Source organism: Histoplasma capsulatum (genome assembly GCF_000150115.1).
Source record: "Histoplasma capsulatum G186AR genomic scaffold supercont2.7, whole genome shotgun sequence".
Classification (NCBI taxonomy): domain Eukaryota; kingdom Fungi; phylum Ascomycota; class Eurotiomycetes; order Onygenales; family Ajellomycetaceae; genus Histoplasma; species Histoplasma capsulatum.
Genome location: NW_025544807.1, coordinates 496,386 through 518,072, shown reverse-complemented (window position 1 = coordinate 518,072; position 21,687 = coordinate 496,386). Strand labels below are relative to the sequence as shown.

Here is a 21,687-nt window from a genome sequence, read left to right as displayed (position 1 = left end):
ATCATGCGATATGTGTGAAATACAATCACGTGATATCAACTCACCACTGGCGAGAAATCTCCAGCACCCGGTTAAATATCAGATAAATATCACTTCAACTAATTTACCCCTTCCTCATTGTCGGCATTGTCCCAAATAATTCATCGTCAAATTCGCGTTGAGTTCATTCGATTCTGCTAACATTCACAGTTCGAATATCGCTATCAACGTTTCCAGCCGGGAACTACAAAGGAATCTACGATAAAACATAGATTCATTCCTCTTTTAATCCGCGAGGTTATTTCGCCTTCTGGCCATCTTCCAGCAAACAAAAATGACGAAAACAATTGCTTCGACAGCTGTGATTTGCGAACTCAGAGGATCCTATCCTGATACATCCTCTTCATTCCACTATAAGTTGTCCATTGCGATGAGGACCCTCTACCAAACGCAACTCGGACAAACGGCCACCATTATGCCTAATTTCTCTCGTGTTCGGGATTTCCCTCATTCAAAAAGCTCTTGGTTGCTATTTCGAATCATATCGTTAGCTTGAGGCTTTCGCAATGTTTTCGGGATGAACCCGATGTTAGGAAGCTTTTGCCTCTGTCCTCCTGTCATCCTGCGGGTAATTTGGTTGATCAACAATAAAACTCAAGTTCTTACTTGCGATTTTTGACTTCCGAGATTCAGTTTAAATCTGCGCATGTATAAACTTAGCACGATATATCATTATTGCTAAAAAGCAAACTCGTGCTCATTCCTATGCCTCAGAATACGGGATTTGCCTCAAACCATGCAGTTGGTATGGATTCATCCGTCCGTTGGTTTGGAGTGATCAAACACTTTAATGTACCCCTATAAATATCTCCATGATTCCCACTCTCCCCTACCTGTCTATGCAAAAACTTCACCGTTCCCATAACAATCATCCAGCTGATGACAGCATACTTTTAAATCCTACCTTACTGGGCACCACGTGGAACCGCAATTTTCTCAAAGATCAAAGCCCTTCCGCCCAAGTGAAAGCAAAATATTTCCATTACTTGATCTCACCAACAGGTTCTGAAATAAGACTGCCGAGCCTCCAAGATAATTAGATAATTTTGCGAATATATTTGAGCAGACGGACATACCATTTTATTATACGCCTGCCGGTGCATATATCAGAATACTTTGAAAACTTCTCTTCTCAGGTATTCGCTTCCATTTTGGGGGGGTACACCACTCCCGACTATGTCTTTACAGGATGGAAAGCTTGGAATGAAGGAAGCCTCTGAGTCGAGCCAAAAAGTCACAGGACGTCACCTAAAGAGCAATACCCCTACCCAAAAAGATGATGCACAGCTGAAGGGCAGTGGAAGCAATACGGATGGTACCGCCCCGCCAATTTCGGATAATGGAAGTGACGCAGCTACGACTCACGCCAGAGTCCCCAGTCATCCGCGCAAAAAGTGGCCCCCTCCAGCCCCAGAAACACCGAACACAACCCCTAAATACCCAGACGGGATCCAGTTTGACGGCCGAGGAGCGAAGGCCTTCAATGCGATGTTGAGCGGTAGGACAGGAACCACAATCCACTCATATGGCTGGAGTCGCCCACTGAGGAGGAACAGTTCCAGCAGCAAAAATGACGCCACCGAGACGAAACCCGCGCGGTAAGAAGTACCAATCGACTTAGCAGTAGTAATGCAACGGTGGGACAATTACCCAGGAATGAATCACCTGAAATTCTATTGGGAATAGCAGTTTTTTGAGATCAAGATTGGACAAAGTTGGAATGAAGTTGGGCCAGAATGGTATAACACTTGTTTATCCTCAGATTTTTATTGAAGCTAATAGTTTGGAATTTCTAATTATTACAAATCGCTATTCTTGTCTACAATGTTCGTTGCACGCGTTTATTGCAACTTGAAATTTCAAAGCAGTTTAGCAAAGCTCTGTGAGGTGGATGAATATCAGAAGTAATCATTGTTTTCATATGCCATGAAGTTAATTTGGGGTGGGATAATAGTCTAGATGTATGTGCATGTACATGTCAACAAGCATAGTTCAGAATTAATATTAATGGAATCGAGCCAGGCTCAAAAACCAAGCATAAATGCAAATATCTCATTGCCACCACCGTTTTAGGTCTAGCGTTCATTCGTTTATATAGCAGAGCAAAAATATTTAGGGGACATGTGCATATTTGAAGAATGATAAAAGACGATGAAATGGGAAACTCCCCCTCCACTACGTATACCCAGCCATCTAATAGAAATCTTCTTCCCCCCCCTTAGCTCTTAGCTTCTTTCTTTGTTCTATCGCTTTTCTCTTCCCACCCTTGAAATGCTTCTTTCCAACCCTCTGAACTTGTGGATCACCAATCCCATTTGCCAATGCTGCCATCATTCTTTGGTTCTGAAGAGCACCTTGTTCAGTGTATTGATAACTGAAGGGCATCTTAACGTGCTCTGCGCCTCCCGAGCCGACGGCTGAGAAAAATCCGTTGTCGAGGTTCCGCGCGCGGGCACCCTGAGGATGAGAAACTGTAGAGGATGAGATCGGCAAAATCTCACCATTTATATCGGCATCGTTGTCATGGTGACCAGGCGATTCATCAGGACCGGAGAGGGGCAATACTGTCCCTTGACTAAGGAAAGCCTCTCGTCTTTTTGGCGGTAGATGGGAAATATCATATAATTCTCGATTGAACTCTGCTGGGTCAATGGGGTGCTTTCCAGCTTCAATGGCGGATTCAGAGGTAGGTGGAGGGTGGCAGAACAGGAGCTTCCCGCTAACATAGTCTTTTAATATGTATCTTGCAGCGCGGGATTCATCAGGCTGGCCGAGACCAGTGGTGGCAAAACCTCGGGCGCGCGCATACGCACGAAGAACCTCAGAAGCGGTGGGAATTCCGGTTCCTCCCTCTTCGAGAGGTCGCATATTGATTTTCAACCCATATACAGCTTCCAAAAAAGGTTTTGGAATACGCTGGGCCACAATGCCGGCTGGACCCAGGAATTCACGCAGCTGGTCGATTGGTAGAACGCCATTGATGACAAGCTCCGCTTTCGTTGTTGCAAAGTTAGGGAAGACGAGACCAGGGCAATCGCACAAGAGAAGGTTCGGTGAGAGATAGAGTGTTTGGAAGTGTTTGGTTTTCCCTGGCGTGGCGGAAACTGACACTTTCTTTGCGCCAAGAAGCGCGTTTATAGTGCTAGATTTACCAACATTAGGATATCCGACAAGGCCAATAGTGGTTGGCCTGGATTTCCCTTGATCCCCTTCCTTTGGTTGTATATGCGGCGCAGCTGCAAGGAAAAGCTCCTCGAGTTCGTCAATCGTAAGGATCTGTGTGCGGGATCTCTTAGAATTGGGAAGGAGTACACCCTCATCAGTCTCCGATTCTTCCTCGCTGGAATCCTCTTCTTCACCATCAATATTTAACCTCTTTGCATTATCAGCTAGCTCATCCTCTTCCGAAACATCCTCACCTATGCCTTTCTTAGCCAATTCCATCGCCTCGAGGCTCTCCTTGGCCATTGCAGCTGAGAAAAACTTGTAGTTGATACCCTGTTCTTCGAAGTAATCCGCCCATGCTTCTCTCTGTCTCTCCGTCATCATATCTGCCTTGTTGATAAGTAACAAGTTCCGTTTCCTAGGATCAACTTCCTTCACATATTTTTCCAGGTCTTCCGATCTGAAGAGTAGTGGATTTCTTGCATCAACGATTTGCACGACCAAGTCTGACCGTTCGATTACTCTCCACAACTGCCTCCAAACTTCCAGATTCCTCTCAAATGGAGTCATCAACAGATCTTGGTGTTCCTGCAACTCCGCAAGCTCTCTCCTCCATTCAAGTAAACTTTCCCTCTCCATTCTATCCAGCTGTTGCGGGGTTGTCGATTGGTCCCATTGCGGTCGACGGGGAACTGTCAATCTTCCACGATTCCGTTGATGCTTCTTGACTGCAGCCCTTTCATCAGCTGCAGAGAGCAGGTAAGGATTCTTCTGATCCGTATGTATGATTTTGACGTTGTTCAATTTCTCCGCTGTAAAATCTGTCCCTGCAAGCTCTGCCGTACTCAGAAACTCATCCAGAGCACCTTGCTCCGTAATACTGCGCATTTTAACCCACGACGCCTCCTCAGATGGGTTGGTGATATAAACCTCACCACTGGGGCCAGTTCGTCGAACAGCGGCGGCATTGTAGGAGACTTTTTTGCGATCAGCGCCCTTTCCCTTTCCGAAACGATCATTCATCAAACTATTCCCCAACCCAACGGTATTTCTAGATTTTGCGAGAGGCATGGCGGATGATCCGGTAAGCCTTTGGTTGCTTTCCACTTGAATTTTAAATTGTTGATATCACCCAGCCAAAATGTGAGTGAAAAGCTGTTTTTGTGAGAAGGGAGGGGGGCAAAATATGGAATATCTGGATTTCAAATATTCCCACATTGAGTTTAGTCAACCTCGTTATCATCACGTGGGTTACGTCATATCCAATAGCTTGGCATATCAACATCGTTCAACAGTTCAATCACATATTCAGATGAGCCAGAAACTGATTCACACTCTCAATTCCTTTGCATTCAAGTTGACTCCACAGCTACAATTGGAGAGCATTTGTCCTCCCGCATAGATCTTCGATACTAGCCTCCTCAGAGTTGAATGAAAGTGCCAGCTCTTACATTAGTATTAGTATGGGACTCTTCCTAGAGCTTGTGGAGGAGATAACGAGCTGATTCAAGCGATTAGCAGGGTAATTTCTTGCCTTCGTTTTGTTACTAAGAGGTCAAGATACTTCCCCATCCATAAGCAATGCCAAAACGCTCACGAAAAGGGCCTCTGACCTTTGAATCCTCAGATCCCGATTCTCAAATAGTACCAGAAGGCATGGGATCCCCAACGTCTCCGCATGGGAAACTTGCCCATTTGGACGACCAGAATGGGGACATAGAAGTGATGCGTTGCTCCTTACCTCCGCACAGGGAACATGTCTCATTTTCGTCATATGAAGACTATGAAGTCCATTATGCTCAAGAACATGTCAACCGATGTCTGGAGTGTGGGAAGAATTTTCCTACTGGACACTTTCTTACTCTTCATATTGAGGAACTGCACGATCCAATCATTGCTTCGCGCAGAGAACGGGGCGAGAAGACGGTGCGTTTTCCTTTATTTTCAATATTTCCGACCGAGTCTGCCCCGCAATGCATATGTAAGCTAACGTAGAAGGACAGTTTTCATGTTTTGTTGAAGGTTGTAATCGGAAATGCTCGACGAGTCGGAAGCGAAGACTCCACCTCATTGACAAGCATCAATTCCCAAGGGTGAGTTATTCCCTCTCCCTTTTATCTCGTCTATTCTAAAGGTAACGCATGTGCCAAAATAATCGGAGAAGAGCAGGTAAAAAGGAAAGGATAACTATGGATATTCAAGCCCTCGTCTGTGAAAACTCCGTCCGGCTAACCCCCCAATGCTAACATCTACCAGCTGTATAACTTCTCCATCGTCAACACTGGCATCGATCAGTATAACTCAATGCTCAGAGGCGGTATGGCGCCAACTCACCGCCGGCGAGTCTCAGTGCCCAACTCAGTACAACATGAGAATCGCCTGCGACGACGAAAGTTGTCCCAATCGACAAATGGAGAAAGTCCTACCAATGCCGAACCGCCACCCAAACCTAGCAACATCAGCGCCGAAGCCACTATCTGCACAAACCTGAATAGCGCGGCGGGAGGTATTCAATTACCTCTGCACGTAAAACCCGGCCCCGTAAGCGCGACAAAAGCAGCAGCTACGAGCAAACCAAAGCCAAACGACGACATTAATGACAAGGGGTCTGATATTGAGGAATTGGAGAAGTCGATGTCGGCCCTCATGTTTGTCCCGACGAGCGTTGCTCTGAGGATGGATGGAACAAAACAACGACCTAAACAGGGACGATAACGACAAATCAATTTTTTTTTTTTTTTTTTTGGAAATTTTTTTAAAGGAATTTTTTATTAATTGGGTTTCCATATCCCACCCTGCAAGCGAAGATATCATTGGGTTTGCGCGGCTTTATGTTCTTATTCCATAACGGAGATATATACTATGAAATGAATGAATTATGCATGGCCAATTGACCTCCGGTGTCTTAACTGAATTGTAAAGGTTTCCGGCTTGCATCATTTTTCTTCTAAAGCTAATATTATTATAGAGTATGAAAATGTCAGGATGACATTGTAGCTGCTGGGCATGGCGAGGTCAAACACATCTTTTAAAACTACCCTGAGCAAGAAAACAAATCTGACCAGAAGCAAAAGTGAGGCTCTTAATATACTGTAAGAGTGTAAGTATAGCAAGGGACTACTAAAGGCACTATATAAGCGCGATGCGTAAAGAAAGAGGAATCGGAGAATGAAGATTCTAAAATTTCTCATCCCATGGATATAAAAAATTTTCAAAAATTAAATCGCCATTCTTTAGACACTGAACCGACCTATCCAATTTCGCGCTCCTCCAGCGTGATTTTTTCGCGGGTGACTCTCTTCATAACCGCCAGAGAGCCAATTCCGACAAAGCATAAATAACGTACATATAAGAACTGGGGTTGAATTAAAAGTAAAGATAAATATAGGGGACAAGATAATAAGAACAAAAGGGCAATGTCAAAGTACTCCTGTCGTTTACAGTTCGATTCACATTTTCGTTATTATACTCCATCATGCTCGCTTTGCAAAGAAAGAGAATATATAGAAAAAAGTGGGGGGGTAGGATTCCTTGACATCTCGGGTCCTTCTAGATAGAGCGAGGAGGAGGGAATAAACGACTATGTAAAATAACTTATAGGTAATGAAGCGAATACAGCCTAAGGATGGGTAATGGTAAGGAATATTAAATTATTTTTGGATGAGCGATATCCTCCAGATCAAAAAATAGTAGTTCTAGCTCAGTATATCCGAAGACAAAGGTGCCACGACGACAACGAGAAGAAGGAGGAGGAGCGCGGGAGAAGCGCATTGGTAGAGGTGACGGTATAGGGGCAACGGCACTCAATGCTGCACGTACCTCGAAAGGTATGTAGAGAGCCTGCCAACAAGTAGCAATGGTGATTAGCATCAAACAAAATCCTCGGCGGGTGCTAAAGTGATATGCTACGCGGTAAGAGATAAATAAATGGAAGTTAAATACTCTGTAAACATCTAGAATCGCTATCAGGGCGCTTGGGGTATCACAATTAGCCAGGCATGACCGAGGTGGTATAACCATTAGTGGAAAAAGAATATATCGAAACTGTTCAATCGCATATCCATAGTCTCAGAGTGTAGAGGCGTTTCTACGACTCCAGCAAATCAGCGTAAATCTCTAAACTGGACCCGATGAGGTCTACTATGGGCCAACTAGTGTTCCCTTTGAATGTCCTTGACCACACACGGACAACGGCAACGCTAAGCTCCTTCAACTTGAGGGGATCATTTATGAAGTCTGTCTCGCCCATATTGGCCATGTCGAATACCATATCTGTCTCTTCCATCATACTCTTGACCCACAACAGTAATTTTCTTTCATGGTCGGATAGTCCCTGTTCAGCTCGAGTGGCGGGAATCACGAGTAGCCACCTGCTGAGAAGAAAAGCACATTCAAGACTGCAAATCGAGTGTTGTATACTCCAGAAAAACGAATGAGTCTTTGCAACGAAGTCTATCCCTAGTCGCACTGGGATCGAAAGCGCATGGGCGGAATGCAATAACGCCATAGTGAGCCTTGGGTTCCGCACGACAAGAGGTGTTGACTCTTTAAGTGCCCGCGCAATCTGAAGTGGGTCCTGGGTCACAAGTTTGCGACAAGGGCCGAGATCTAGATGCAGTCTGATGTATGCTAAGCCGAGAAGGGCAGTTGATGTAAATGCGATCGGTCCAGCAGGGCTTTGAGGGTCGATACTAGATTCCGGAGTCCGCCTCCATCCAGCTTTCCATGAGCTTAGAGAAGAGTCCAAGGCTGATAGATCCTCGGGTCGTAAGCTAGTGCCAGACATCTGAGGAGATGATAGACATAGCTGTCGAGCAAAGAAAATTTGTTGAATTATTGCATGGATCAAGACATAATTACCCAAAGGAGATATGGGAGCAACACTATTCGACTGGGGTGATTTGATGAAAAGTTTCATAAATGCCTCTTGAAAAGAGGTATCGCCTCCAACACGAGACCTGTGCAACCGACGCCATTGAGCAGCATTAGGTGCTTTCCATTCCCCAGCAGGTCCCGGCATATTGAGCTTTAGCTCAGAGCTAAGAATCAGCGGAGGTATATTGTACATAATAGAATGGAGGTTGAAGAAACAATAAACAATGAACTTTGTTCGCCTATCAGCTTCGCGGGTAACCCAATCTTCCCAGCTGATAGTGTCTGGTGATGTAATGGATTCGTTAAGGCCATGATCGCGAACAAGCCTGGCAAGGGTGCTTTGGAGTGCAAGTATCTCGCGTAGCAATTCAGGATGTCTTTCCCATGAAGCAAACACAGTGAGTAGAAGGAAAGTACGGATAATTTCCATTTGTGCCACAGAGTCCTCGCCAGGGTACGTAGCGCTATCCACAGTAGAGATGTATGGTTGCTGGAATGGGCTGCTCCCAGGATTTGAGATCGAGGACGAGGTTCGAGAGTAATGAAGTGCAGGACTAGGCCCACCAAATCCCCATGGCACTTGGGGCATTCGCCGGGAATCCCGTCGCCGAAGTCGTTCAAGAAGAATGGATTTAGATGCGTAAAAGAGATCGATACCGCGATTATTTTCGAATCTGTAATGAGAGCCAGCTGCGGCTAGCGCGAGGCTCAGCTCGGGGGCGCATCTAGCCACAGATAGTGTTGGGACATGAATGAATGGAAGATGCTCGTTAAGTCCGTTGATATAACCTGCAAAAAACCGAGACAGAGCGTGTCTTGATGGAGGCACAAAGCCTTTTGGAAGTACGTGGGCGAAATCTTCAAGTCGAGCAATGAAAAGCTGTCTATCTTGATTTGATACATCCCATGCTGGCCTGTTCTGTGCGGTTTCATCGGGAATCCCAGAGCGATCTTCTGGGTCCTGAGACTCTGGTTGGAGCGAGGGCAAGCGGGATCCAAAATTCGAAAACGAGGGTGCGTCCTCGGTGGAAGTCCGCTGATCACCCATAATGTCTCCACTATTGTATTTCGGAGGATTCATCGAGTGTTTTGGATCAAAACAATGTGGGGGGATTACGCCAGGAAGGAGAGGCTCCTGTTCAACTGCAGTCGAAAACATTCCAGAGTCCCAATCAGAGGACAGACCTACACTTTCTAGAAAGACAGTGAAATCCTGGACCGGGTCCCCTAGGTCCGCAAGGTCCAATATAGATGGCTCCACTCCATAGTTTTCAGTTATCGGCTTTTCCTGGATGGGAGTTTTGCGGATAGGCCCAAGTGACTCCTGCTGTCCCTCGAGCGCAACATGGCTAGCAGCATGAGAAAGAAGGTTAAGGTCATATCCCCAAGATGGGTTGAATTGAGCTGGCCCTGCTATCTGAGCCGCATGAACAGGTACATCTGGGCGGGTTACTTCGGGTGACTGAATGGCCACTGGCTGTGGTAGGTTTAATATGTGGCTATCATGGTTTGAAGATTGTGGAGGACGTGGAGCCGGTATGGCTGCAAGGCTCGACGAAGGCTCAGTTGTAGCAGTTACTCGATTTTCACCACGATGCACGTTGCCCTCTGGAGGGTGGACCAGACGCTCATGGCGGACGAGAAGATCGCTACCAAAATAATATCAAACATAAATTACTACTAGTACTTGTAAAACTTCAGACAATTAAAAAGAGCCAGGTCACCTTCTCGCAAACGATTTAGAGCATATCTCACACGAGAAAGGTTTTTCTTTTGTGTCTGCAGCTAGGGGTCAGGAATTTATGATGGAAATATATAGTTTAAACAATTGGAGCCGAAAGGGGATCCAGGGGTCCGGGGGGGCGGGCTACTCAACGTGTGCGGAGATGTCTCTGCAGATGCTCCAGGCGAGCAAACGGGCGGCTGCAATACTCGCAAGACAGCGATTTACGGGAGGTCGATGTGCTTTTCTTCCTCACACGACCAGGCACCGGCCGATTACTATCCATCTTTCATGGGGATCGTGGATAGGGAGATCAAGGAAGCGCGGATGAGTTGGAGGAGAATGAGGGGTTGCCTTGGCCGCCGAGGAGAAAATCACGTGACTCGCCGGCGTGTTTTGCGGGAATGCGGGGAAACTTGTCGCTTAGTCATCGAAGGATGCTGCTGTTGGAGGACCTGTGTCTAGTGGCGCTTTGATAACTCTTTCGCCCCAGTGACCTAGCTGCATCCACCGACGAAGTTATGATCTCCGGAGAGTTTTTCTGTGCGAGTTGTGCTGGTGAACATGAACAGCTATATCATATTTGCTGTTATTGAGTGGGTAGATTGGACACACAAGATCTAATAAAGGAGACATAAGGAATACTAGTGTGACAAATTGACCACAGCAGGACAAGGAATTCAAACAGAAAAGAAACTCAAAACTCCACATCGCCCCTCTCAACTATCCATCGATAATGCGGGGAGAGTCTCATGCAAAAAATAAATAGGCTAAACTTTCAGCTAACGTGCATATGAGGAAGGTTTGGACAATTGTGGGAAAAAAACTGCAAGCCTTTCAAGCACGCCATCATCAACCATCTCGCTTACCTCAAGTAGACATTTCTTCAAATACTGTTGATTTTTTTCAGGCATCCCGGACATCATTGCCGCTGTTGCTAGCGGCCAACAAAGAAGCCCTGCTGTAGTAGCTTTTACAGTTCTCTTGGATGAAGCAGGAGGGTTTACGATAATAACGTCATCGCCAAGGGTGCAACCAGTCCCAACTAACCCTAACATGTATGGGACGCTGGCACAGATATCATTTGAGAGCTGTTCGATCGTCAACGTCACAGCATCTAACAGAGCCTCGGTTGTGTCGTCTGGATTCGTTAACCCGTCTAGGACGGACAACGTCTGAAGCACGATATCGCTGACGGCAAGGCGGAGTGCGCGATAGCGATTCCACATGCCAGCATGCCCAACCGTAGGGTATACGTGGACAGTGCTGCTAAAAACCCTGCTGTGGATCTCCGCGCCCCCGTAGTACTTCACTGTATGGGTGGTATACCAGTTTTCAAGGGGTGTATTATCTGTCCAGCGAAGCAACTTCGTATCCACCGCGAAAGCTTCTTCCAGAAGAATATGAAGCAGGGTCTCTTGGCAGCATCCTCCCTCTGATGATGATGATGATGGTGATGATGATGGATTGCTTGCTGAATCAGCAAATAAGACTTTTGCTCGGTGCCGTATCTTCGCGACTTCCACCAGGCAAGTGTCAAGCTCGAGCGCAAAGCCACGTTCTCCATACTCGAATCCATCTTCGAGCCAGGGTGGCAAAGGGTTGCTCCGTAAGAGTAATGATCTCATGAGCTGTCGTCGGACCAATTTATCCAGAACAAGCGCATGATTGGTCCGTTGACGTGCTTGCCGGCGCAGCTTGAGCACGGCTAATGCTCCGTCATGGTGAGCGAAGTTACGTGAGGCCCACGTTTGGATGGCTTGACTGGAATCAGGTATTGAACCTTTGTCCACTACGGAGTTCTCATAAAAGCTCAAAAGCATTATAGCCTGGAGGACCACGTCATCTGTCACATGACTTGCATTTTGTAACGCGAGATTCGTTTTCACAAGGGCTTTTGAGTAATGTTTGGTTCCTGCAGTCAAGGATGTCTGGCATTTCCGTGCGCGTCCAAACGTAACGTGCGATACTGCGAATATCGCAAGACTGAGGATAGAGTGAGGTTCGGCGAAGCAGCGACCGGCCGCGACATATTTCAGATGGCTATCTGCAAGATCGGGTAAAAGGTGCTCCATCTCCAGATAGTTGTGGTAGTAGTAGTTCAAGGCTTGTTCTTCTATGGGAGTACCCAGAGTTTGTGACACGCTGTTCCGTGGCTCGGGATGCTGGACCAGTGTCTCCGAGGATTCGGGCCGGCCGTTCGTCTTTTGACGTGGGTCGGAACTCCGCTGTCCATCCCTCGTGCGGGAGACAACGCGAGCACGCACATTAGGTCCTCGAGGACGCTTTTGGCGACCGACTGCGAACTCGTTTTCGTTTAAGAAGATAAAATTGCTATCTTCAACGTCGTCGCATGTGAGATTAGCCTTCCGACATCGATTGCATGTCGGGCGGGTCTCATCGCACTAGCCGTACCGGACCATCCATTAGTTGCTCCGCTCGCCAGATCAAACCACGTTCTCGAAACCCCCTCACCTTCACGCGCCGCAGCTTGCAGGTGCGGCAGCCATGACTTGGGAATGGCATGGCTGGGAACACTACTACTGGAAAGCTGGATCCATCAGGAGAGCAGGTTATCAGTGATGGTAGTTGACTTCTGACCACGTTTGTCAACCCGCCCATTGAGTGTGAACGCTACAAACCTTATTATTCCGTCTCAGTTACAACTAGCCTGCAGTTAGTTAGTGCTATGACGTTGGATTAATAATTGCGTTTGGACCCTTATATCTCCACACAAGAAGAGCATGCGCGAGCGAAGGGCATCTGCTTCAACACAATGTGTTATTGGTTTTCTTTTGTCAAGCTTATCGTTATGTGCGATTCATTGTGGTATCAGGCCATACCATACAGATTGTTCGTACCCTGAGTATCGCTTCATCACTTCGACTTTAGAAAGGTCCCTTGATGCTCTTCGGGACGTACGGTTCCTCCAAATACTTCATCTCATCGGCCGTCAACCTCATCTTCCGCACGTCGCAGGCATCGTCAAGTCTTTCAGACTTGGCCATGCCGACGATGGGAACACACCCTTTGCCCCTTACCCACGCTAGCGCAGCCTAACTCATCTTCCATCCCTTCCTCTCGATCACCTCTTCAGCTCGTTCGATGATAGTTTGGCCCGCCTCTGTAAGCTCGCCAACCATAGCAAGAGTTTGTTTTGACCTGCCGGATTCGACTTGTGTTGGTTTTTATAATAGACCGGAGAACAAAGACCCATATGTGATCAGCCCGAACCCAGTCTCTTTACAAAACCTGATCATCTCTCTCACCTCCTAATAGCAGAGGCTGTACGAATTCTGCATGCTTACGAATTTCGTCCAACCGTTCTTCTCGGCAATGAATTGCATGCGGACGAATTGGTACGTCCACATGGAACTTCCGCCAATGTAGCCACCTTCCCAGCTTGAACGAGGTCATGAAGGCACTTCATGGTCTCTTCGGGTGGGACGGAGGGGTCTTATCTATGAATTTGGAGGAGGTCAATATAGGTGATTCCGAGACGCCGGAGAGAGCAGTCAACGGCGTGGGAAATAGCCGTCTGCGGCAAGCCTATGCAACCCTCAGGAGTTAAGACAAGAAGGATAAGAATACATGAAAGGAAATGGTGGGAGGAACAAGACAGTTTTGTGAGCTTACCTCCTAGGTTAACATCATCCTTGCTCTGCCTCAACTGTGCTGTTCCACTGCATTTCGTGAGGAGAGTAAGCTTGTGTCACGGAATACCCGAACTGTTTTATTGCTTTCCCAATAATCTCCTCGCTTATGCCACTGGAATAGACGTTGGGGGTGTCCCAGGTGGAAACCCCTATCGGTTTTCTCAGTCATGGAAGCCTTCAATGTCCTCTCTGAGCTACTTTTCTTACCTCTATCCCATCCTGTTTTGAACACCTCCAGCCCTTCCTCTTCCTCCACGACCCAATCCTGCCATTCCTTATGACCAATGCTCATGCCACCAAGGATGGGAGAAGAAACCCGAAGCCCGGAACTCCCTAACTAGACATATTCAACTTTGGTGTAACAGCGCGTCCATCCTATCTCCAGGGCAGCCCGGACCTAGGAGAGCGCGCAGCCGACCACTTAGACAAGTCTTGAGTATTTCCGATTGAGGATAGACATGAGGATACACATGAGGATAGACATGAGGATCACATCCTCAATGTCTCGAGATGACCCATTTAATTCTATTGCCAAGCCGAGTGACAAAAGGATATTTGAAGGCAATCTAATCGTCGAGATCGTCGAAGCACAGAGAGTTCGCCACCAAGCGGTTGTGCAGCATCCCTTGAATATAAATGGCGAAGATTTAAACCTAGTCTCATGATCGCAGCAAGGATGCGCTGCAAGCAATGAAGCGTGCGCACGCGACTAGCTGCTTCGGGTTTGGTGCCTGCGGTCGCGCTAACCCGCTCTGTCCATACTCGCGATGCTGCCGCGGGGATAATTGATATCCAGAAGATTGTTTTCCTGTAGCATTGGAATACGCGCGCCGACTTCATGGGCCGAAGCCGAGCCCTCAGGTTCCTCTCGCAACGTTGCATTTATCTTGCGGATCAAGAGTGCCTCTTGTACGATAGTTAACTTGAATGCTTTGCAATGCCACGAATTCTCGAACGGGATTCTTTCATATAGTATCCAATCGTTCTGATACTGTGGATACTTCAATCGGGCGCATACTAGTAAGTATCAACATCCATGTAGGTAAGCTCAAGATCTCGAACGTGTTCCCAGCGGGGTTCTTTACTTCTATTGACGTAGTGCATGAGGATCCTCCCTTTGATTCCCATTGCCCCATGATTTCAATGCACAGCACACTACGTTCCGCTACACGGCAACATGTTTGTCAAGGCTGCAGAAATATTCCGAACGCTCCGCCCAACAGGCAGATGATGATGATGATGATGATGATGATGATGATGATAGTGATGACGACGACGTGTCAATATCATTACTCCCCTTGTTTCAATGTCAGATGACGGCCCAATGTCGCAAATCACGGACCACGGGAGATATCTCCGCAAAACGAGTCCAGCGGAGTAATTTCACTAAAATCGGAGTGGTATATGAGATAAAGTTCCGATCAGTTGCCCATACAAATAATGAGTGTGTCTACGGCGCGCCCTTTCTTGCAAAATCCTAACCGTGATGTTCATTAACTAAAGATGATGAAAATCCCGGACCGTATAAAGAGCAAAACTCATTGGAACACAAATCCAAGCTTAAATTCAATTTCTGGCAAAATGATAGGAGATCTCCTTTTTTTTTTTTTTTTTTCCATGTTGCATGACCAGCTAAGTATGTGTGTGAACTGGATTTTTCCGCTGCTGGTTCTGATAGAAATCTGACGTGGAATTAAAACAATTGGGGAAAACAAATAAACAACAGGAGCAAAACACAAACCCACAAGGTAAATAAATAAATAAATAACAGTGAAGAGACGAGGAACAAAGAAGGCTTATCGCCTCTTAAAGCGAAAACAGAAGAAAAAGCAAAAAAGAAAAGCCAAAAATATCCATCCATCAATCTCACCGCTCCTCGTGGCTGAAGAAGATACGATTTACTCAAATGTCTCATCCGACAAACACATGCGTGGCACAGACACATGATCGGCACTATGGAGCCTTTTCGAAACGGCTCTATTTCTGGATATGCTGAAACACAAAGGAGAAGGCAAATGCCAGCAGCAGCTCCACACGGGGATGAGCGGTGGCACAGCAACTCCGATCCGACAGCACGCAGTAGCTCCCGGTCGGATTTGATGAAGGAACTATGTATATCCGGGAATAAAGGGGAAACGAGGTTTCAGGTGCAACCCGCTCTGCGACTGATTCACTGATCCAAATTGATCAAGCCGTTTTGATTCAAATCCACAGACAGATATGAAGGAGCCATTTCGTTCGTTTGTTGTCATTTGCTTCTTCAGCTTGCGGACGTGTCACGTAAGCGAAGGCAGGTTGCATCCCCGTACGGATTGGCACCTAACGTTAATGACGGACCATGGCTGGGGACTTTAGTCCCCCGTCAACCCTGCAACTTCTGGCGCGCCTCCTGCGACCAAATCATATGTCAGAACGGCTTGCAAAGGAAGCATCTTCAGAATTATCGGTTTCACGGGCTTCACTCTATCTTACCTTCCTCAACTCAGAGAGCCACAGTGCAACAACTTTCTCTCTCGGACATGAAGAGAATTGTGATGGCAACATTGTTATCTCTCATGGAGCATGTAACACCAGCGGGGGGGAGGGGATGAGGATGTCTAGGAGCCTAATGCATCAGCGATTACGTTTGGTGGAACCACCTATCCTCCAGAGTTGACATGGATATCAAGCTTTTCTATCCGCAGAGCAAATCTCCCGCAGACCCGTCTAATGAGATGGTTTCATAGTATGAGCAGGGGTGTTTTTCCATAATTCATAACAGAATCTCTTCACCTATGTTCACCAGCTATCTCTCGAAAGGAAAAAAGGGCGCGGGCCAAATCATCCGTGGCATTCAATGAATTCTTTGAGATCGTACTCATCATGGTCCTTGAATATGTGAAATCCCTCCCCATATATAGAAGGCTGATAAGCTGGGGAAGTCTTACGGAGTAAAATCATCAACAGCCCTGGTGTGTTACATCTTGCGGTATGTGAGCTTACCAGGACCCCAGATACCAGATAACTGAAGAAACACCTCATCTCATGTGTAGTTGTGCCTCCGAGCTTCTAAATATCGGTGTCCCAATGGAACCCCCACCTCTGGCTGTGCGAGAGTCTTGTGAGCAGTGCTTCTAACTGAATATCTGTAAATCAACTGCTGTCCTTGCCGTCCCATCTATCATTTACCAACAACACGTTGTTAGGCTGGAGATCTGTGCAATACGGAGAGGGCATCAAGGGCCTTTTTGAGGCATACAAAAGGTCGTCTTCCAGGTGCTTTTAACACTACGACAGGAGGGGCGGAGGGTGCTTGCATTTCGTCAAGCAGTGGGCATATACAATGGTGTTTTCGATTTGAAAATGCCTCGCTCATTGTGCAGACCACAGCACAGTACAACAAACTTTTCCTTGTCCGGGTTTCTATTACAGCGTGGAGATACAAACGAAGAAGATATCGAGGTATTCCTAACGCGGGAACATTGCAAGGATTGTGCTCTTTTGCCTGTAACGACGGCTATATGCAGTAGTTGCGTGATGACAGCGCGAAACCCAAGCCCCACCTTTCGACGTTTGTCCTTGGTGTCTTCAAGGAATGCTTGGATGGGGTATCACCCGTTACAGCGTAGACATCATGGGTAAAGCACGAATGCAAGCGTAGATTCTCCACTTGAGTATGAATGAAAGATCCAGTAGTTCCAAACATTTCTGCAAATTTCTAACCCTCGTTCAACCAGCTCGATCCAGATTCCAGACATTCGTAATGGCCAGATCTTGGAGCAGCAAGGATTCCCACCATCAACATGAGACCACTATTTAGGCTGCCAAGAGTGAAGGAGGTTAAAGAAGAGGGGGGTTATGATTATTGTTGTTGTTTCCTGCGCTCCGAGTCCGGTGGAGGTTGTTTGATGAGGGACACCGCCAGAGAGGCAAGGCTGCAACTCGAGATGGAGCTGAGAAATGAAACAAGAGGCGACGCAGAAACACACGCGGCGGGCCATAGCCCTTCATCCCTCATGTTTTACTGCGTTATGCTGTCATCACGAATGTTGGTGAAGTTCCATGTTTAGAAAGCCATGACGAGTTTTAACCCACCAGATTCAAGGGGTCTTGTTTGCCAGAAACGCCCCTGTTGGGGATTAAACGAATGGTTGTTAGCTAAAAGTTAGTTATAGGTGGGTCGGGTTACGGTGTGTTCGAACCCGACCCTCACAATAACCAGGTTATATGCGGAGGCGCAGTCACTCAGCCATCAACACCACTGCATATAACCTGGTTATTGCTGGTGTGTGTTCAATTTCATGTTCATATGTACAGGATACTTGTATTTAGTAAGAGAAATACTATTAAATTCAGGTACATGTGACTTTGCACACAGAAAGTTATATAACCACTAGCTAAATGACCTGCTTGGCTTCACCCCTACTAAAGAGCTACTGATCTCAGACACTGCATAGAAGTGTAAGTCAACTGCCTGAGTGTTGTACACAGCTCATACAACTAAGCCTAACTCTATAATAATAATATATATACATCTATAATAATAATGGAGAAATGGAGATCAAAGAGAGAGAACAGAACAGAACAGAACAGAAAAATGAAAGCTTCATACATACTCTATTCAATGAGAATGGGATTATTCTGTGCATCAGACTGAGCATCATGACCCATATCATCTGCTGCTGATGCTTGTAGCTGTGATGGCTGTCTATTATAGAAATCATCATACATATCAGACTAATCTGCAGAGCTGTGAAGAGAGCAGCACACTGCATGATCACATCATTTGCAGTTGATATATACTCCTTCAAAGTGATCATACACACAGCAGCACAATGAGAATGGTTTAAGCTCAGAGAATATACAACACTGCATACAGCCTGTGACAAGAGTTCTACCATGGGATTGAATCAGAATGACATTGATGTATGATGGATGATGAGACAATACTTGATCAGCTCTGATACATGTATGGATGTATAATATATCAAAGTCAGAGACAGCAAGCAGAGTACAGAATTGAAGACTATAACAAAATATACCCAGCTGAAGATTGCTGATATATATTATGCTATACTCTGATCATTTCTGCCACCCACCTTGATGTTCAGCAGCTGAATGATATGAGTCAATCAACTCAGTCTGAGTCAGATTTCACTGAATAATGACAGAATTGTATGAAATGAGAGCTCTTGTATTATAATCAGCTTTCTATACTGTACAGTAGAGAAGCAGAGAAATACTCACATTGTTTATAGAGAGAGAAAAGAAAGAGAACACTGTTGAAGAACAGAAGAGAGCTGATCTTCTTTTTTGTAAAAAAAAAAAATCAAAAATCTTCTCTGACTATATACACAAGTTTCTGTCAGTGTCCTTCTTCTTTGATATGATGAAATGAACATCTCATGCAGTGTATGAAGTGAGAAAAAGACAGAGTAGACAGTGAATGAGTGATCTTGATGAATTCCAACAAGAGAATAATGAATTCTGATGCAAAAGAGATTGTATATACTGATGAATGATAATGAAGAAGCTGAAGAGAGGAAGAGAAAAGAAGTTGAGAGAAGAGACAGAGAAAGAGAGGATTTTATAACCAACTTGTTGTTGTTGTTGTTATGAATGAAAGAGGAAAGTAGAAATGCCTTGCATATAAAAGAGAAAAGAGGAAAAGAGAGAATACTCACTCTTGTGAATTCTGCTGAGGCAGTCTGTGTGTATAAATAAATAAATACTCAAGATTAAAAGATATACAATATAGTATAGTTAATATACACAGATTATCTTCTTGCTCTTCTGAGAAAGACAGAGAGCTTGTTCAGACTCATTCTTAATTGTATACACATCAACTCAAGCTTCTTCATAATCTCTAGAACAGATCTTGATTTCATTGTATGATAATGGCTGAGTATCTCATCAATGATCATCTTCTGCTGAAAAAAGAATATATACTCACTATTCTTCTTTCTTCAGCTAGATCTGTATGATGACTTCAGATACTGCACAGAGAGCTGTTTATTCAACCTCTGTTCTCATTTCTTTCAGAGATCATTGACTGATTGAATTGTATGAAAGAGCTGATATATTCAAATATCATTCTCAGTTGACAATGCTGTAGCAGAAGTGGTGACAGCAGCAGCAGCAGTTGATAAAGAGAAGAATGAAGATACAGATGCAGAGATGAAGAAAATTTTAACAGTATCTTTCTGTACACAGACAGAAACAGAGACAGGCTGAAAGATTCAAAATTCAGTTGTTATTGTATCAATTCCACACTGAATTCTATCAATCTTCTTCTTCATTTGTACATCTCTGATCTTTATCTGATTCATCACCACATTGATCTGTCTCTGTACTAGACTGGCCGGTGGGACCATGAATTTCACATTTGGTTTGGTTTGGTTTGGTCCCAGTCCATTTCTTGGCATTATTTTAGTGGGACCAGGATCAGAATGGGAGTGTAAAGTGACTAGAATTATCAAAACATGAGTGAAATGGGACTAAAAAATCTTGATATTCCATGTAAAGTGACTGACTATCAAAAATAAGAACATGATCTGGGACTGATCATGATTTTGACTCAAGTTTGGTCCCATTCTGATGATTATATAATACATCAATCTGATGATATGATTGGTGGAGATATTACCCCTATCTTGCTTAGTGCTCAATGCCCTGATGGCTCGCTATTAGATCCCCTATCTACCACTGCCAATCTACCTACCACTGCTAATCTATGCCGCTGCCAACCTACCTATCGCTGCTAATCTATCGCTGCTGCCAACCTACCTACCACTGCCAACCTACCTATCGCTGCCAACCTACCTACCACTGCTAATCTATTGCTGCTAATCTATCGCTGCTAATCTATTGCTGCTAATCTATCTATCACTGCTAATCTATCGCTGCCAATCTACCTACCGCTGCCAACCTACCTACCGCTGCCAACCTACCTACCACTGCTAATCTATCACTGCTAATCTATCGCTGCCAACCTATATAGGGTAAATCATGGTCCCATTTGGTCCCATTTTGTAAAATGGGACCAAATGGGACTGAGACCACTAATTTATTAGTAAAACATGATCTGGGACTAGATTTATAATATAAACAGTGTAAAGTGACTAATTTACTAAACACTATATGGGACCAGGACTAAGATATCTAATAATGGGACTGAGGAAAAATTTGGTCCCAGTCCCATGCATGGTCACACGGCCAGTCTACTCTGTACAGTGCTCAGACTTTCAGAAATCTGTGACACTGACTGTTGAAGCATCATTTTCTGTGAAGAAATGAGAACTGACTCTGCAGTCTGTACAGCATCTGCAAACTGTTTATACTCTGCATGCTGAAACACTGAGTTGATCCACAGTGAATGAGTTGGAAATTCTCTCTGAAGAAGAGCAGAATTCTGTAGTATCACTGTATAAAGATAATCTAACAGCTGCAAAAACCTCTGAGCTGCAAGATCATCTGAGTCAAATGAACTTTCACTATCAAGCAGCTTCAGACTCACATCAGAGATCTCAGAAGAAGTGGTATGAGAGAATCTATTCTCAGAATAAAATCAGATAAATCATTCATTCACTCATGATCAGAGAAATTTCTTCAACAGCTCTGATGAAGTGACTGTAGCTTGTGAAAGATGATAATTATTTGACAAGTTAGAATTGAACTCTGCAATCTCTCATATGAACTTCTAATTGATCTGACTGAGATAGCAGCTGATCAAAGAGTCATTATTTCATCACTCAGCTCTGTGGATGCTGCTCTCATTCACTTCATTAAACTCTGTCTTCTGTGCATCTGTGGATCATCTGATGTAAGTTTTCTTTGTTATCTCTGATATATCTGCATATATAAAGAGCTTGTTTGTTCATTTGAGATGAGTTCTGTAGAAGATCTGCTTATACAGATCCTCATTCTTGAGTAAGTGAATATTGTATTAGAGCTGATGATAGTGAAACTGAGACAGAGACTTCTGTACAATATTTCATCTATAGAACAGATAGAATGCAATCTGTGATATTGAATAAAGAATATAATTCTTATACTGTACAACAGTTGAATATTCAAGTCTGTTATTCTGATTTGTTTTATCATTACTCATGATCTGAATAAGAGGTCAGCAGAGTGTTGATTCCTTATTTAACAGCTCAATTATAAACAGATCAGTCAACTGCATCTCTCATCTGAACTGCTCTCTCAGCAGTATATAATGACTCATGAGAAAGTCAGCTGCTGTACAGA

General features: G+C 45.0%; 8 protein-coding genes across 8 annotated transcripts; 4 read left to right on the top strand and 4 right to left on the bottom strand.

Moving 5' to 3' along the window:
• Nucleotides 1–1,242: 1,242 nt before the first annotated feature.
• Nucleotides 1,243–1,940, top strand: HCBG_05459 (uncharacterized protein; the record flags this gene model as incomplete). The annotated part of the gene is made up of 1 exon (XM_045432508.1): nt 1,243–1,940. One exon carries the CDS (start codon nt 1,243–1,245, stop codon nt 1,639–1,641), a length of 399 nt encoding a protein of 132 aa, XP_045286624.1.
• Nucleotides 1,941–2,091: 151 nt separating this feature from the next.
• Nucleotides 2,092–4,275, bottom strand: HCBG_05458 (large subunit GTPase; the record flags this gene model as incomplete). Its single annotated transcript, XM_045432507.1, has 2 exons — nt 2,092–2,114; nt 2,304–4,275. 2 exons carry the CDS (start codon nt 4,273–4,275, stop codon nt 2,092–2,094), a joined length of 1,995 nt encoding a protein of 664 aa, XP_045286623.1.
• Nucleotides 4,276–4,563: 288 nt separating this feature from the next.
• Nucleotides 4,564–6,097, top strand: HCBG_05456 (C2H2 zinc finger domain-containing protein; the record flags this gene model as incomplete). The annotated part of the gene is made up of 2 exons (XM_045432505.1): nt 4,564–4,665; nt 4,726–6,097. The coding sequence occupies one exon, from the start codon at nt 4,786–4,788 to the stop codon at nt 5,197–5,199; it is 414 nt and encodes a 137-aa protein (XP_045286622.1).
• On the top strand, nt 5,461–5,919 carry HCBG_05457 (uncharacterized protein; the record flags this gene model as incomplete). The annotated part of the gene is made up of 1 exon (XM_045432506.1): nt 5,461–5,919. The coding sequence occupies one exon, from the start codon at nt 5,461–5,463 to the stop codon at nt 5,917–5,919; it is 459 nt and encodes a 152-aa protein (XP_045286621.1).
• A 1,194-nt stretch (nt 6,098–7,291) lies between the features above and the next one.
• On the bottom strand, nt 7,292–12,810 carry HCBG_05455 (uncharacterized protein; the record flags this gene model as incomplete). The annotated part of the gene is made up of 6 exons (XM_045432504.1): nt 7,292–7,953; nt 8,065–9,728; nt 10,181–10,263; nt 10,672–12,207; nt 12,445–12,457; nt 12,725–12,810. The coding sequence occupies 6 exons, from the start codon at nt 12,808–12,810 to the stop codon at nt 7,292–7,294; spliced, it is 4,044 nt and encodes a 1,347-aa protein (XP_045286620.1).
• Nucleotides 12,811–13,452: 642 nt separating this feature from the next.
• On the bottom strand, nt 13,453–13,750 carry HCBG_05454 (aryl-alcohol dehydrogenase; the record flags this gene model as incomplete). The annotated part of the gene is made up of 2 exons (XM_045432503.1): nt 13,453–13,607; nt 13,666–13,750. The coding sequence occupies 2 exons, from the start codon at nt 13,748–13,750 to the stop codon at nt 13,453–13,455; spliced, it is 240 nt and encodes a 79-aa protein (XP_045286619.1).
• Nucleotides 13,751–14,200: 450 nt separating this feature from the next.
• Nucleotides 14,201–14,586, bottom strand: HCBG_05453 (uncharacterized protein; the record flags this gene model as incomplete). The annotated part of the gene is made up of 2 exons (XM_045432502.1): nt 14,201–14,475; nt 14,544–14,586. The coding sequence occupies 2 exons, from the start codon at nt 14,584–14,586 to the stop codon at nt 14,201–14,203; spliced, it is 318 nt and encodes a 105-aa protein (XP_045286618.1).
• A 1,210-nt stretch (nt 14,587–15,796) lies between these two features.
• On the top strand, nt 15,797–16,114 carry HCBG_05452 (uncharacterized protein; the record flags this gene model as incomplete). Its single annotated transcript, XM_045432501.1, has 1 exon — nt 15,797–16,114. The coding sequence occupies one exon, from the start codon at nt 15,797–15,799 to the stop codon at nt 16,112–16,114; it is 318 nt and encodes a 105-aa protein (XP_045286617.1).
• Nucleotides 16,115–21,687: the final 5,573 nt, after the last annotated feature.